The sequence below is a fragment of the Rhodnius prolixus genome, unplaced genomic scaffold (genome assembly GCF_049639745.1).
Source record: "Rhodnius prolixus isolate KJV_2025 unplaced genomic scaffold, Rpr scaffold_13, whole genome shotgun sequence".
Lineage (NCBI taxonomy): Eukaryota > Metazoa > Arthropoda > Insecta > Hemiptera > Reduviidae > Rhodnius > Rhodnius prolixus.
The window spans coordinates 574,968-592,323 of NW_027411583.1; the positions used below are offsets into that span (position 1 = coordinate 574,968).

Genomic DNA, 17,356 nt, shown 5'->3' on the forward strand with positions numbered 1-17,356 from the left:
AACTTGGACAAATCCTATTATTCGGTAGGGATCAACAAACTAGAGCAGCGTTGGACGTAGTATATAAGCCTAAAAGGAGACTATGTTGAAAAATAAAAAAAGGTTTACCCCAAAAAATTAGGTAGTTTTTATTTTTGCACGGACTTTTCAAACGACCCTCGTACAGTTTCGCTAAAACGGTAAAAGTAAAACTATAAAACCGTACTTCGCTTTTCCAGTGCTTCCTAGAATAAAGTTTCCTTTAAAAAAAAAAAAGTTTAAATTAACTTTTTTAAAGCTTTTTATACTTAAAAAAACTGGTAATTAGCTTTTGAAGCTCACATTGTCTATTTCATTTCATTCAAACCGCTGAATGACTCAACATCATTCATAACTATATTAATTACAAGAGCGAAAACGTTCTTCTAAGTCTACAAAAAAAGTTTTACACAACTTGCAAATGAGGGTTTTACGAGACTTTGGATGGCCGCAAAAAAAGAGAAGCAGACCTTCTTTTGCATGAAGTAGTCTAATAAATAATAAAACTAAGAATAACGCATAACAATAGTGTATAAAATAATCGATACAATAAATTTATCGAGATATTGAAACTCTATGAAAAAGTTAATCCGACCCAAAGTGAGTGTAAATATAAGTTATTTAAATAAAATAGCTGGCTGTCTCTTAAAGTAAGATTAAAGTTATAAAAATGTGAATAGTGTGAACAGTAAGAAAAGTCAAAATATAAAATAAACATTGGTGAGATTGTGAGAATATCTGATAAAATAATATACATCTGTGGACAAATTAGCCCATTGAGACGGTAACACAAAGAACATGCCGACCCTTATCTTTGGCCAAAGAAATAAATGAAGAAGAACTAGCTAAAGTAAAAACAGAAAGAATTTAATCTGCAGAAGTTTGAGATTGTCCTCTACAGCTACTGTAACAGAAACTGGTCTCATCTAATTTTCATTTTTATATTCAATTAATTTTCATTCTATTTACACTTATTCACAAAATAAGAAATACAACTCTCTAGTGTTCAACACCTACGCTTCTTTGATCTCCCGGACTGCAGTTCTCGAATTCTGCCGTATTAGACGGTTCATTTCCAATATTTATTTTTTGTCGCTTTTTCAGAAAATATGGAATTGGCGATTTCTAAGATAACCTCTAATCCATGACTACAAACCTCCTGTAAAATAGAATTTTGAAGTAATAACTTCTGAAACCACTAGAGGCTATAAGCTGTATTCGAACTCCTACAAGAAGACCCTCAGAAGCGCAATAATCTCATTCTCCAGCCTTGTGAAGAAGTAAGTCATTTCTCAAACCATGTAGAAACTGTCTGGACACTTTCATGACTTAAAACTCGCAACCAGAAAACGTTTTTATTTTTTAAAGAAAAAAGAGGTGTTGGATTGCGCAAGAATTGGTGCGCCTTCAGAGACAAAACTGCCATTCAAAGTTCAATTTCGAACCCAAAACTTAGCATGCTGCCGACACAGCTAAGAAAACAATATTCTCTAGATTATCTATCTTAAAACTGGGCACACATCTGTAATTTTGAAAAAAAAAAAAAAAAACCATAGAATTTACAGAAAAGGGCAGCCATAGTTTCTAGTTTTGCGCCTTTCTAGATTTTTTTTTTAAATATTTTTAAATTAAAATTTTGTTCGCAAAAATAAAGTTAATTTTTAAGAGGCTTCCATCAAGACCTAGAACCATAACAATCTAATCTTTAACCTACCCAATATTTTAGCGTTTTAAAGATGTTTCCTAGATTGATCACAAAGGAAATACAGGACAATTCTAAACCATAGGCCTTGAAGAAACATAAGACAGATTGGCTTAATTCAGAAAGACAACCGAACACAAATATTTTTAAAGCGTTGAATAGAAACAAAGTTGAACGTGCCGAAGAGAGTTCGGTCTGCCCTGCCATGTATTGGACGCCAATGTCGGACAAGCTAAACGATAATGCTACATTCTGAGAATGAGTGAGCTGCTAGAAGTCAAATTAGCGATTTTTAATGGCAAAACAGTTAGAAGCGTACGGGAAATTCATAAGCTAAGTAAATACCCTGATAGAAACCAAAAATTAGCAAAGGAAATGCAGATTGTGCTTATCACCAAGATACTCTTTATCTTCTTATGTGCCGAATAAATACTTAATATGCTTTCATTGCCTTGTTTTGGAGATAATGAAGTACCTAAAGCAATGCCTATTTTTTTAGTTGATTAGTGCAAAAGCTTAATTATTGTGAGGGTCCAATCGTGATCCCGGAATTTAGAAATGAAACTTTTTGAGTTCAATTGAGTTTTTTTTGGGATTATGCTGGCCGCCCAAATCAATGAATACATTATGTATAGCAGTGTTTTATATTTTATTAATTGTAACTGGGTGTTTGCCCTTACTATAAAAAAAAAAAAAAAATGAACGTGTAAAAACAATAATTTTGTACACCGGGCGTGGTCTTCAAAGCGTGCATTTTCATCGAAGAAAAAAAAAAGGAAATGTTCACGATAGCAAACTTCCTCTTGAGTAGGGCAAGAAAACTTAATAATCCTAAGAATAATGATGCAAGTTAGAAGCTTGTATTTCATAAACTGAACTCACCAAAGCCTACAATAGCATAGTTTAAATCTAGAGATCAATAAAAAAATAGCAAAATTTAATATTTTATTTTCTGCTGGGATTCTTAAAACGAAAAATCTCCGAAAAATGCTTATTTTCTGACAAATTTCAAAGACAATTGTGTTCTTTAGAAAATAAAACTACAATGTAAGACTCGTTCTGACCAGCAATATTGTTAATTCTGGTCAAGAATTTTACCTTCCATTATTTGCCATAAAATAACAAAGCTTTTTGTTTCTCTTTTACAATAAGAAAAAGTCGTTATTGCCTTTTTGATTTATAGCATGGTATAAATTAAGCGAACTAATCGTTAAGAATTTGTTCTATTAATTTTCTTTCGCTATATTTATTTTGCCAAAGAGGTACGGCAAGAATAAATTATAACTGAAAAACTAGATCCGTTAGATTATTAATTTACAGGCGTTTTAGAAAAAAAAACTCTGAGGAAAATATAAATTATTATTTCTGCATAAAAGTAATAAATTCTCGAGAATATTAATCATTAATACCAATCAATGCTGGTAAAAGAGAACATATTATCCGAAAGTTCACTACTAAAATATGTTTTTGAAAACTAAGTTTTGATTAGAACCTCAATATTTTAGACAGAGAATATTATTAATTCTATTCTTTGATTGTAGAAGACTAAACAGTATTGCAATGCACCAATATGGATCGCTTATAAATTGAAACCAGAGCGAAATTTAGTATTTAGATGGTTAATTTTTTAATGATCTGAAATTTGTCCGTCATAGCAAAATACCTCCTCTTTTTGATAGTTCTAGCCATTAAAAAGAGGTATGGTTCATCAAGATTAAGTAGAAACACTCTGACTTGAATTTAATTAAATTTGTGAGAGAAATATTTAAAAATTTATGATGAAGTTTTGTGTATTAATAAAGAAAGCGCATAAGATTTTGAATGGTTAACAGCTTATGGCTAATGATCGTTAGCCTATCGATTTCAAGTGAAAAGAAGGATAAGCAGAGAAAGGTATTCATTCTGCAGTCTCCAGGATTAATGGAGGCTTCGGATACTGAAGATCCGAATCAGCATACCGGACTTTACTATTATATTTCTCATGTTGCGCAAAATTTAGCAAAAATTTTAACTTTGACTCAGAAAAAGTAGAACTACTTTACAATTTCTAATAAAATAAAAATTATTTTAAAAGTTTACTTTTAGAAAATAAATTAAGAGAAATATTATTTGATTGAAGCAAAATATGAAATTTTAAATTTGGATTTTAATAAATTAAGTACTGTTAAAAATGTTAAGAAAAATAATTCCTAACTTTAACTTACCTAAATCATTATTTAATATAGCCTAAAATGCTTCACACAAACTCAACTACATCTTAATGGGTTTGAATCGCCAAATTCAAATATATTCAACTTGAGTTACATAATAGAAGGTTTCATGCGGAATCACGGAATCAGTCAACAACAAGAGCTTCATTAAATGATTCCTTTTCCGCGATTATACGCAGTTATTAGCTTCATTTCTTTGATGTTAGGTAATGGATAAAATTTTCACGATTCTTTTACGGATTTTTAAAAGAAACAATTCGATTATCGTACACCAGACAAACTGCAATGTCGTTTAGAAGAAATGTTTCATATTTTAATCGCCCATACAAAAAAAGAATCGATTGAAAAGAATCGATTGAATGCCGTTTATATTAGCAGCTTTCATTGGATAATTACAAACAACCGTTTGGGAATCACTAATATTTTTTTTAATTGTGAAATACTTCAAATAAAAAAGCACTAGACCTACATGTGATTGAACTGTCACGGATGGTTTGGAAATATTTTGTGAGACAATGAGATTAAAATGTTCAAGAAAGACAAACTTCCGTTGAACCTATTTGCTACAAATTTGAAATTTTCTTAATAAATTTGATTCTTGTAACTGAAGATTGGCCAGAAAGAAATTGTAAAAAGATATTTCGTTTCTGTTTTGGATAATTTTAAATTTTCAAAATAAATTAAATCCTTGTAATCATTATGGGAGCAGTTATATTTAATCATTTGGCCACTACTTACAGAAGGAGGTCCGTAATTGGAAACGGAAATCCGAAGTATAACCCATTGCTAGCCTGAGGTATTCAACTACCCTTCTTAAATCAATTTTCTCTTATGATGGGAAATAGAATACCGCAGATCAGCAATGGGTTATACTTCGAATTTTCGTTTCCGATTACAGACCTCCTTCTCTTACAAGTGGCAAAAAATGATTTTTTAAAAAATAAATACTTCCCATAATAAATTCAAAAATTTAAGTGATGAAAAGTTAAAATTATCTTAAAAAAAATAATAAAATGACGAAATATTTTAATTTTACTATCTCTCTACCTGGACAAACTTCCAAACGTAAGGAAATGTTCAGCTTAAGCAGCGGCTTATAATGATGCAAACCAAATTGCAAACCTAGAAACTATATAGATAAAATAAAAATGTTTAAAAACGCAGTCAAACGTGAAACTTCAAAAAATCTTTGAAATGAAGTACTGCAATCGAAAAAAAAATATGGACAATTTTTGGTTTATTCAAATTGGCCGTTGTCAGAGCCATCTTCTATCTGTTGTATCTATCGACCATAAGTCAAAAAAACTGAGAATAGTAGAACGTTTAAATTTTTTTGAAATTTCATCTAGGTGATACTAGTCGAACCGGAAACAAGGTACTGAACATAGTCAATCAATGGGAAGGGCTTTTTTAACAATAGATTTTGCAGTTATTAGCAAATTTTTTAAAGCTATTTTCAATTAACTGCGCACACTAATTGTGGACATAATTTCTAAAACTTTTATCTTAAACTTTTTTTTTTCTATGCAAATTTATTTTGGGGCATTTCTAGGGTAGTGAAACGATTAGCCCCACTGTAGGGTGACTTTTTTAGGAAATACGTACACGGTAACAGTAAATAAACGAGGACTAACTCTCTTAACTAGATGTGTATTATTTTTTATTCTAGATTTCTGCGATTTTTATCATTTCAATGAATTCTTCTTTATTACTGCCTGGATAAGATTAGACATAAAATGAAATACGCTTAATTTTGGTATAATATGTTAAGCTCCTTCTCGCCATGTTATTTGAAATGATCAATTTATATCTACTTAGAAACTAAATTCACAACTTCACAGCATAAAAAGCCCCCCCCCCCCCAAAATGTGTAGAATAACAATATAACTATTATAACGTACGCGAAAAGGAAATTAGTTTTAATTTGAGTAGTTCCCCTCTAATTTATTACTCTGTGATACCTTAAAACTATTCAATCAAATATCCACGGCCTTTGTGATTCTTGTTTCCAGCAAAAACAAAACAAAAAAATTAAAAAAAAGAAAGAGCACTAACCTGTGTGAGTTCTTTTATGTATTTTCAAATTTTCCGATCTTGCAAACACTTTTCCACAACCAGGAAATGGACATGGAAATGGTTTTTCCCCAGTGTGAACTCTAATATGATTAACCAATTTATATTTAGCTTTAAACGGTCTACCATTTCTTGGACAACTTTGCCAAAAACAGGTATGCGATGTACATTCCGGTCCGCCAACATGTTCAACAGTTAGATGTGTAACTATTTCGTGCATAGAAGAAAACGTTTTACCACAAGATTTACTATTAGTCTCTGTCCATAAACAAGTTAAATTGGCCGGCTGTCGCATATACCTAAAGAATGCACCATTTTGCGGAGGCGGATACTGTAGTAGATCTTGATGGTAACTATCTGGTCTTGGGTATACTAGACTTGGTGGTGCATGGCCATGATGATAAGCATCATGGCTATACATATCCGTATGTTGGGGGAATTCATTTTCCCTTTTGAATAGGTGATATCCGGTAGGATGGTGATGTGGCGGCGGCGGCGGTGGCGGTGGAGGAGGTCCATGATGGTGATGATGATGGTGATGGTGATGGTGGGGCGGTGGGGGCGGCGGAGCGGCATGATGATAGCCGTTCTGCTGGTGGTGTGCCGTAGTGAAGTGGTGCTGTTCTGGCGGCACGGTCTGCGATAAGGTGCATGCCGCGGTTGGCGGCGCCGCGGCCGGAGGCGGTGGTGACACCTTCAGACCCATCAGTCCAGGATGGTGATGGTGATGATGATGGTGATGGGGGTGAGTGTGGTGATGCGCGTGATGATGAGGGCCGCCTTCCACAAACGCGTTCAACATTTTGTGCTACACATGTCACCTGATTGTCATATTATTCACTTGCGTTATTTGCCAAACACGGTAACACTCATCTGCCCCAAATGTTATAGTAACCAACAAAAATAAATTAAATTAAATTAAAGTTTAAAAAATAATAATAATAAAAACAATGATAATAATATTCAAAGCCCGTACACTAGCAAAACTCTCGTAAAGAGACACATCAAGCAGTATGCTCTCAGCGTGACTGGAGCCCCTGCGGTTGCTGGAATAGCGCCAAACCCCCTCATTACAAGGCCACGCCTATACCTACCTCTTATTGGCTGTTTAAGTCACGAGCCACCAATCCTATATTACGTCCATTGCGCACCAAACTACCCTACCCATTTTATAACTATCCAATCTCACTACAGGTTACTGGAACATGTCTTTACTATTAATTACACGGGAATTTACTGTATATTTAAGGTAAATAAGTAACATGAAAAGTGAGGTAGCATGGGCACTTTTTTTTCATGCATTGAGCCATTTATATGCTGCGCATACAACTTTTGGCCGTCTCCCTATATCAGCTACAGGAATATTGTGTAACAATATCGTGCAATAATTACGTTCTACCAACTAACTTCAATTATTATGACGAATTTTGCCGATAAGGTTGATAGTCTAGGGAAATTTAACAGTGAGACAGGTAAGGTTACTGAGCGCACACTAAATTCAATTTTTACAAATCTATACGGACGAACTGTACGATATTTTTAACATGTTTCGACGTAATTGAAGAAATAGAAGGTTATTTCTTAGATGTTTCCAGTTCATCACTTTTCAAAACAAAAAATCTACAGTAATAAAAATATTCTAAAAGTAAACGAATGCTAACAATATTTCATTTTAATATATAATTTCTTTAATAACAATTATTTCTAGATGCATTTTAGCAACAGAAAACATCTGAAATTCAGGCTTAAGGACCCTATCGATATTTACTTTTATTTTCTTGTAGTAAACAATTTATAACAGTTCGTCTACTACATTTCACTATAAACCCAAATATCTTCACTATAATTCCTATTACTAATATGTACTTTATTTAATTTTTCTGATTACAGCATAATATGTATTTTGTGAAATCGAATGGTCGTAGAAATAAGATGGAACAATATTTTAGGCCTAACATGAATAGATTTTGAATGTGAAAAAAATATAGCCTTTAAATATAATTTTCGTTAATTTTGCTTTTAACATCCTTTTTTGTCCGTTGAAAATCTCTTTTTCCTTATCCTGGAAATCAACCTGATTTAGACAACTTCCTCTTTGATGAATTTCTTTTCAGCCGTTCATTAAGTAGTGAGTGAGATCGCAGATAAATTAGCAAGTTATCTAATTAATTAATATTAAAGCAAAACTATATTTCACTTTGTTTACAAACAAGTGCAAATTCCAAACAGCAGAGTCGATCATAAACATTGGTGTTTTATCTATTGTTAGTTGGCAGCTCCAAACAAGAAATTGGTTCCAATAAATCTATTTGATTGGTTCCTTGGATTGATCGCCTGGTTTTCCTATTGTTCCCATCTTAGGATACTGGACAGAAATAGGAATGTTCATGTTATCTTTAACAGCTTCCTACGATATACTTGTTGGTTAAAACGGCCTTCGTACAAAACTGGTGAGATGATAAAGCAACTGCAGTACATCAGATGACTCTTAAATTGTGGTACCATCTTCCAATTACGTATTCTTCATGATAACCCTTCCTTTAATAGCCCAAAAGATCTTACAGAGTGGCTCGTCATTTCTTCTTCATGTCCAGCACTCTGGAGACGTACATTAGAACTGGTTGCTTATAATATATTTTTAAATATCATTCTATTATAGATTTGAAGAGGTTCCTGCCTATTAGATTCGTACGTAGATTATTAGTAACACAGGAAGGATTCTTCATTAAATTTCCGCCTCCATATATTCACTGGTGTTTATTCGGGTGCCCAGATATATGTATTCTTCCACGCGCTTAAAGCTCCTCGTCGTCGGTTATCGCCCATTTCAGTACACTAATACTTGATCTCAAACAAGTATTAACTCCCAACCAATTCCTATTCAGTTCTCTCCAAACATATGTATAATAATTAACCATAAACTGTAAGAGACTGCAGAAAATGGCCATGAGTGGCTAAAAATCAGTTCACGAATTAAGTTTTTCTCTAATATCCATGAGCACAGTAATTGGCTAAGCCAAAAAAATAGCCAAAGAGTTCTATCATGACTTCCTTCAAATAACTATCTTTAAATTACAAATGCCTTTATGAGTACATTGTGTCGTTTGTGTGTAAAGTTATGGGGGTGTAAAAGCTAGCCCGGAAGGGTGCTGCAATCCAACTACAGTCGAACCTCGCTTAACGAGCATAATTCGTTCCAGAACCTTACTCGTTATGCGAAGTACTCGTTAAGCGAAACAATTTTTTTATATAAATTAAAATAAAAGGGGATAATTGCTAGATCAGCCACACTTACACCATTTTCTCGTTTCTCAATGATTTTACGTTTCAATTCTAACGTTATTTTAATTCTTTTCGAAGCCATTTTGTTAGAGGGATAACAAAATAAACACAATAATATTTAAACACAAATATCACTATATGGACTTCCCCTATACACCACTCATTCGGTGAAGTTCGGTTTCGACTGTATCAATGCATTAGATACGTGGAGAATATGAAACGCATATGCGTAAACAGGAATGACTAATCGAAGAATGCGCAGTTTTCGATGAGTCAGCGAAAACTGCGCAGTCAGCGAAATGTCATTAGAAAACTATCGTTATGCGAAACATCGCTCGCTATAAGAATCAATTTGTTTTACTCGTTATGCGAATTACTCGTTATGCGAATTACTCGTTAAGAGAGGTGCTCGTTATGCGAGGTTACACTGTACTTACACATTTCAACTGTACCTAGAAGAAGCCCATGTTTATACAAAAATAAGCTACACTTAAGCGATCTAAGAGGCAATGGTCTCAGCAAGTATATGTTTCGCTTCCCCATGATCACTTCCTTCTAGTATCGATTTTATATCATTTAGAAGAAAGGCATATTTTAATTAAAATACCCAACGCAACCAAATACGTTGTAGCGCATGCTGCAGATTGGTTCTATGTTGTTTTATGATTATTATAAATTACTGTACTTTCATATTTTGCATTTTGATTCTGGAATATGGCTATTTTCCTTCAATATTCGGTAAGTGCAGTTAAAAAGTTTCTTTTAAAATTGCAAAATAGCAGGAAATTAGCCAATAGAATTGGAATAAAATTAGAAGAGAAAGCGGTGCCAGTTTCACCAATTTGTAATCTCACTTTTATTTAAAACTTTTCTATTTCAGATATATTTGTATTAATATCCAGATTTTTGTGTTTTTTAACAAATAAAGTTCTACATTTTCAACAACACTTAAAACATAAATGGAAAGTGCCTCGGGGCTACCTCTCTTGATTTTCAAGAGCTTGGTTTTTAAAAAAATTAGTCTTTTATCTTGAAAATGGACTCACACGATTTTAAAGCTATTTCTAAAGTAGAAAACAAAAAATCATTTTTTTAGAATTCAAAATATCTTCAATATTTTTTAAAAAGAAAAAGGCAGACTATTGGCAACACTGTTAATATAGCAATAATACACCTGTCTCAGCCACTTTGTACGTCCAAAGTTGAATTATAAACCGAGGAATATGCGTGAATGGTAACAAAAAGACGAAATAAAAATATTTTATTTTGCAAGAATAGTATTTGTTTTAAATAATAATTGAAGGTATTTGTTTGGGGTTAGTACGATGGACTCACACGCGCAAATCCGGGATTGGTATCCAACTATCAGCTTCTTATTTGTTAGATGGATAGTGTTGGCAGCTAACAAGCAGAGTAATAAGAAGTCTTCAAGCGACATTAACAGTTTTGGTTGCACACCAAATTAAAATAATAAAAATATTAGGCGCCACGGTAGCCGAGCGGTTAGAGGGGAGACCAGTAAAGCTAATATGTATTGTAGTACTGGGTTCGACTCTCCAGTCTTAGGCCTTGGATTTTATTTAATGGTTAATGAAAGAAATTTACAGTAAAGTATGTTTGCTAGTCGCCTCCGTCCACAACACCTAATTGGACGTTAAGCCCCGCCTGAAAAAATAGGCGATTACTTTACTTTACTTTTAATAAAAATATCATTTTCACCCAATAAAATGAGAAATCGCTTATCCAAGAGTCTTGGTGATTCTGTCGTAAACTACCTTCAGAAAACTAGTTTTAATAACCTAATAATAAAAAACTATAATGATCTTATTGAACTGTCAACTGTGAGAAGTAATATTTTAATTGGTCATACATAAATACGTGAAAACGTGCCTAGGCATGATGAATCAAGCATAATTTTCTTTGGTAATTATTCTAAAACGACGTCAATGAACATGGTCAGAAAAGTCGACTAGTACTTGTGCAATCCTCTACACCAAAACCAGAACTTTCATCTCATAGTTTCGGCTAACAAATTATTCATAATAATGGAACCTTGAAATCTAGATTGCCTTGGCTAAGAATTCGAAATGAAGGACCTAGTTTCTATTCTTTTATTTAAAGCGAATAAATTATGCGTATATATTTTTTTTACAGAATCCTTGAAAGTATGATCCTTTTTTTCGGCCACAGGTTCGAGAGAGATTTTCTAAAAACACTGACTACAGCAATTGTAGGAGAGAAAGCATTACAAGGGACTTTTCGCCTGAAATTGATTTTTCGGTTTTTAGCTATATTATCGGAGATGTTGCAATTAACTAACGGAAGGTAATCACTATACGAGGGTCGCTTGAAAAGTCCGTGCAAAGTCAGAGAGATAGCACCACTGGCGCGTATCGAGGTTATGTTTAGTTAGTAGCATCTCTTGGAAGAACACACACCAAGTTTCAGCCAGATCGGTCTATTTCTTTGTGTTTGGCATTCGTTTGAATCGAGGAAGTCGAGTGATTTTCAAAAAATGGACGAAAAAGAATTTCGTGTGTTGATTAAACACTACTTTATGAAAGACAAAACGCCTGAGGAGACTAAAGAGAAGCTTGATAAACATTATGGTGACTCTGCACCTTCGATTAGAACAGTTTATAAGTGGTTTCAAAATTTTCGGAGTGGCCATATGGGCACAAGTGACGCTGAACGTTCTGGACGCCCTGTTGAGGTTACTACTCCAGATATCATTGATAAAATCCATGATATGATGATGGATGACAGAAGAGTGAAGGTGCGTGAGATTGCTAGTGCTGTGGGCATCTCGAATGAACGGGTACATAATATTTTGCATCAACATTTGGACATGACAAAGCTATCCGCAAGATGGGTGCCGCGATTGCTCACGCTTGACCAAAAACGAAATCGTGTGAAGTGTTGCAAGGACGGTTTGCAGCTGTTCCAGAAGAATCCGCAAGCGTCGTTTCGTCACTGTGCATGAAACATGGATACATCACTACACTCCTGAGACCAAAGAACAATCTAAACAATGGGTTACCAAGGGGGAATCTGCGCCAAAAAAGGCGAAGACCGTTCCTTCGGCCGGAAAGATTATGGCGACTGTCTTTTGGGATTCGCAAGGAATAATCCTCATCGACTATCTGGAAAAGGGTAAAACTATTACAGGTGCATATTATTCATCGTTATTGGACCGTTTGAAAACCGAGCTACAAGAAAAACGCCCACGATTGGCCCACAAAAAAGTCCTTTTCCATCACGACAACGCACCAGCTCACACCTCAGCAGTTGTGGTCGCAAAATTAATGGAAATAGGGTTCCAACTCGTTTCACATCCCCCCTATTCTCCAGACTTGGCTCCCTCGGACTACTATTTGTTCCCCAATATGAAGAAATGGCTGGCGGGAAAAAGATTTTATTCAAACGAGGAGGTGATTGCAGAAACGAATGGCTATTTTTCAGACTTGGACAAATCCTATTATTCGGAAGGGATCAACAAACTATAGCAGCGTTGGACGAAGTGTATAAGCCTAAAAGGAGACTATGTTGAAAAATAAAAAAGGTTTACCCCAAAAAATTAAGTAGTTTTTATTTTCGCACGGACTTTTCAAACGACCCTTGTAAATGGCACCCCTGCTTATTATTAATAAATATAGCTATCGTCCCAATAACTTTTGCCACAAACTATCGGAAATTATTAATCGAAAATTTAAATAATATTCATAAAATGGCTAAGAAAGCATAAAAAAGATTTTTTTATTTTATTTTAATTTTACCATATTATCCCAGTTTGTTACATATTTAAGAATATTCCAACTAAATAAATAAAAATAACACAATGTTGTTAATACTATATTAGTATAATACAAATCTTTTGTATTTTATTTATTACAACGCTATATTGTTATAAAATTTCTGCCTACACGGTGCGTTACGCACAAACATAACTATTAAAACTGGTAAAACTATAAACATTATTTATTATTTATATGAAGTAAAAGAAATCGTTGTCTATATATATATTCAAGACAGTTTATAGGTTCTGTATAATGCTTTTTATAGTTCACTTTTTTTAAAGTTTGTTTGTCTGTAAGTCTGTAAATGCATATACAGTATTGTATATTTGTGTCTTGTACACAACTTTTGTAAACTATGTTGCATTTTTAATTATATTACCAAGCTATCTATGGAACTTTTTTTTTTTTATTTAGAAATCAAAATGCTTTTTTTTAGTAAACTATTGAAGTGATTAGGTAATTATTTTCTAATTAATTACAAAAAGTTTGTCCCAGAGTGTAGGACCTAAGATTGAAGCGGTGAGCTGATGTTTACTTTACGGTACGCTACACCTAAATAGGTAGTTTATACATAACAACAACTACCTCAAGAGAGACCATGTGGGTATTATTATGTGAGTGAATGAAGTGTTGTTATTGATGTGGCCAAAGGTACCCGCAGTGATGGCAAGGATCTAGAGCAGCGAACCTTTTTGAGACGTGGGTCAAATTTTGTTCATTTTTTTCTAGTACTAGCTCTTGGGTCACTAACGCCCATTTACACAAGAGTTAAGATTAAAAATTTTAAACTGAATACTTTCAAAACTAAACATCTTTAAAATTCAGTTGCTTTAACGGGTAAAACGGGACGAAACAAGTGCTATGGAAGTCTCTTTTTACAAACATAACTGAACAAAACCTTACAAAAGTGTGTTTTATCTGAAGAAAAATCTAAATATGGTTATTTGCTTTGAGTTCGTGATTTTTTTTAACAAACAAAATATGAGTAAAATTGTACATTTTATTTGATATTTTGTAAATACTTTTGCTTTATTTCAAATACTAGAAAAAGCATTTGTCATCATTTGCGTTTTAGAACTGTAATCAAACTGTAGTCAAACTAAAGGTTATAGATAGCATTTAAATTGCTTTTGTGTCAATGCGTGATTGAAAAAAATTCAGATAGAATATAAATTATTCACACAATTAGAAAATCTAAATCAACCGCTTAAACAAACAAATGGTTGCCTAGCAATTGTGGGTCAGTGTCTGACCCGCGGGTCATAGGTTCGCCATCACTGATCTAGAGTAAGTTGGACCACTTAAAAATCGAGGGTAAAATCTTTTTAAAATCAGTTTAGCATTCTTGTTGTTTACATCTACGCCATTATTAACAAAATATTGAGATGACATTGATAAGAGTTAAACTTAATGAAGGCGTCATTATAGTTGAGCAGTTTGAGGCTAGAACCGCAATATAGAGATGCATTGCGGTACTAGTTGGGTTTAATTGAGCCTCAGTAAACTTTTAAAGCCGTAATCCCTTCATACATGTAAATATTTCCGAAAACCAAGCCGATCAATGCGTATTTCTAGCTATAGTTTAGGTATAATAACAGCAATATGTGATTTCTATTTACCTTTGTCATATATTTAGCCGCATGACATGTTATGTATGATATGCAAGTTCTATTATCATGTTCTTTAGTTTTTAAGTGTTGCAATATCTGTGCAGTTCTTTGCAAAACAAAAAAATTAATTATATTATGTTAATATTTTGGTAAAACACTATGAAACCAGTTTTTAATTGAGTACTTTATTTAAAGTAACGAGTTTTTAGTCTCCGGTGTCGATATTTAACTGGCAGTTCGACATAAAGCTGAAGAAATGGATGTAAATTCTACCAAGACTTTCTAATTAACAATTAATTATTGAATTAATTATTATTTTCTTGTCTCAATAGAAAAAAATTGATGATTTTAATTTAATTTCAATTAAAATAATTTTAGGACTCTGGCAAGAAAATAAACTAAAATAATATTGCGGAAAATCGTTCACCATTTTTGGTGACTGTTTTGCAATTATTTAAGTCACAATTTTCGCATTTATTTGCCGAGCTTTTTGTCTAGGGCAGAGGTGGGCAATCTTTTTCTGTAAAGGGCCAATTATGGGTATTGGTATATTACCGAGGGCCGCAGTATATATATATTTCTTTTTATATTTATTTCGGGTTCTTATGTATTAATTGTTTTTATCTATTTATAATACAGATTATTAATTAAAATGAAATTTATTAACAAATCAACAAAAAAACGGCATTAGTTACTTCTATGAAATTGCTTCATTTCTTCCTTCATCATTTTTTCTATTAAAAGCCAGACGAAATAAAAATAATGCGATTGCATTCACATTCATATATCACCATAAAATAAATAACTAGAGAAGAAGCGAAAATCCGTAGCTTCGTCGGCGACAACACGCTTTGTGTCGGTGTAAAAATGGCGTACAAAGAAAGAGCGCGGATTACTAATATAAGATTTGAACGCTGAGACAATAATTGTACTAGCGAAAATTACCAAACTTTATTGACATAAAATATGAAATATTTTATGATTTAAATTTTTATTATTTGCCGTTTTGTGGCGCGGGCCGCAAGCGGTCCGCGGGCCGCACTTTGCTCACCCCTGGTCAAGGAATCATCTCTAGGGCTTTTGCCTAACTAAAATTATACAGTTTTTTTGTACTGTTTTTTTTTAATATCAAAGGTTAGAGTGTCTGCTATCCTTGAATGTTTAGGTACACAGTAATTAGGTAATCAGTAACTAAATAGTCAGGATGGGTGACGTAGCAAACCTAAGTAAAAAACTCTGTTTCCGCCCTCAGAGGCGCTCCGTACGTGTATTTTTCCGTGTAAACCCCTAAATAGAAGATTAGTATGATCGCCATTCCTTCACGAGGGAATAATAAAACAATTGCCTTATTTTCTTCTAGTAAACCTAATATTTGTCCTACTTTCCAATTAGGGAATTGATTTATTACAATTTTCTTTCAATCACTTATAACTACTAAAAAATATAATACTAGTTCCAACGAATTCGCGTAAAATTGCCAATATTAGAAAGTGCTATTTACAATTTTAACAATGAACTTAGTAAGGAATTAAACTAATAGAATATCACAATGCTCCTTCGAAAACTACCAAACCATATAATTTTATTGTATATATACGATATTATTGATTTAGATAGTTGAAAAAAAAATAGCGAAAGGGCAATAGGGTTGAAAGAAGGGAACCGAAATAAAACACAATTAATGAACAGTTAGTTTGCAGTTATTTAAGATAAGGGGGTTTGGGGGGTGAGCAGGAGGAGGAGGAGGACTGCCCTCTTCACCCTCCTAATGTCCACACTTCACAATAACCTTGCCGAGCACAATAACCTCCGCACTGCTATTGTTTATTATTAAATAGCCTTCACCTGAATAACCGTAATTTTCTTTTCCTTCTTCTAGAGAGGGGTCCCTAGGCAGCCCCAAAACTTTCTCACTTCATTCCTGAGGGGACAGGGGCATTAATTCATTGAGAATTCTTGTTATAAATAATTTTTTTTTTCCATTACAAGAAGTTGTTAATGGAAGAAAGCTAGGTACCGTGTTCTGTGCATGAATAACTGAGAGAAAACAAATTCATTTAATGTCCTGGCTAATAATAAAGAATATAAAACCCAAAAAAATAATGCTGAGAGAAAGAATTAGCTCATAGAATAAGTGAATATAGTTCGATTTAGTCAGTAAAGTCACCATACAGTCAGAAAATGTGTCAGAAGCTTAATAATGTGCAAGTCAAAGTTGTTTACACAAACCTAATGAGTCCAATTCTGAAGATGGAAGAAGATCTAAAATAGGACAGTAAAAAAAAAAAACAAGAAAGGTGTGAAGGATGATATGATTAATTCAGTTCAGTGTTGAAGATCAAACTATAGTTTAATAGTTTCGTTTGACTTTTTTATACTAAGTTAACAACTTTATTGGCACTGATTATTCGGAAAAACCAAGCTATATTTGATTATTTCATTTTTCTACTCGGTAAATGAAGCAGAACTTTCGCTATAAGTAATTACAGATTACAGTAATGATAATAAAGGGAGATTCTGAAAAACTACGGCTGATCAGTTACCTAGACAACCATGGTTTAAAGGAACTGTCACTAATAAATGGGTTGTTACGACAATAAGCAGGCTGAGAGCGAACCACGCGGTGTGCGGATCTTATCTCCACAGGACCAACAAAAGGTCCTC

At 33.4% G+C, this 17,356-nt stretch overlaps 1 protein-coding gene across 2 annotated transcripts in view; it reads right to left on the bottom strand.

Moving 5' to 3' along the window:
• LOC141447839 (uncharacterized) overlaps positions 1 to 17,356 on the bottom strand; it is a 158,503-nt gene that overhangs the window by 86,889 nt on the left and 54,258 nt on the right. Inside the window, exon 1 of one of the 2 annotated variants that reach the window (XM_074115720.1) lies at positions 5,986 to 7,032. The exons of the other annotated variant lie outside the window; for it this stretch is intronic. Within the exon in view, the coding sequence (XP_073971821.1) occupies positions 5,986 to 6,805 (820 nt within the window). The 5' untranslated portion in view covers positions 6,806 to 7,032. Of the gene's footprint in view, positions 1 to 5,985; positions 7,033 to 17,356 lie in introns of those variants that run through there. 2 annotated transcript variants of the gene reach the window in all.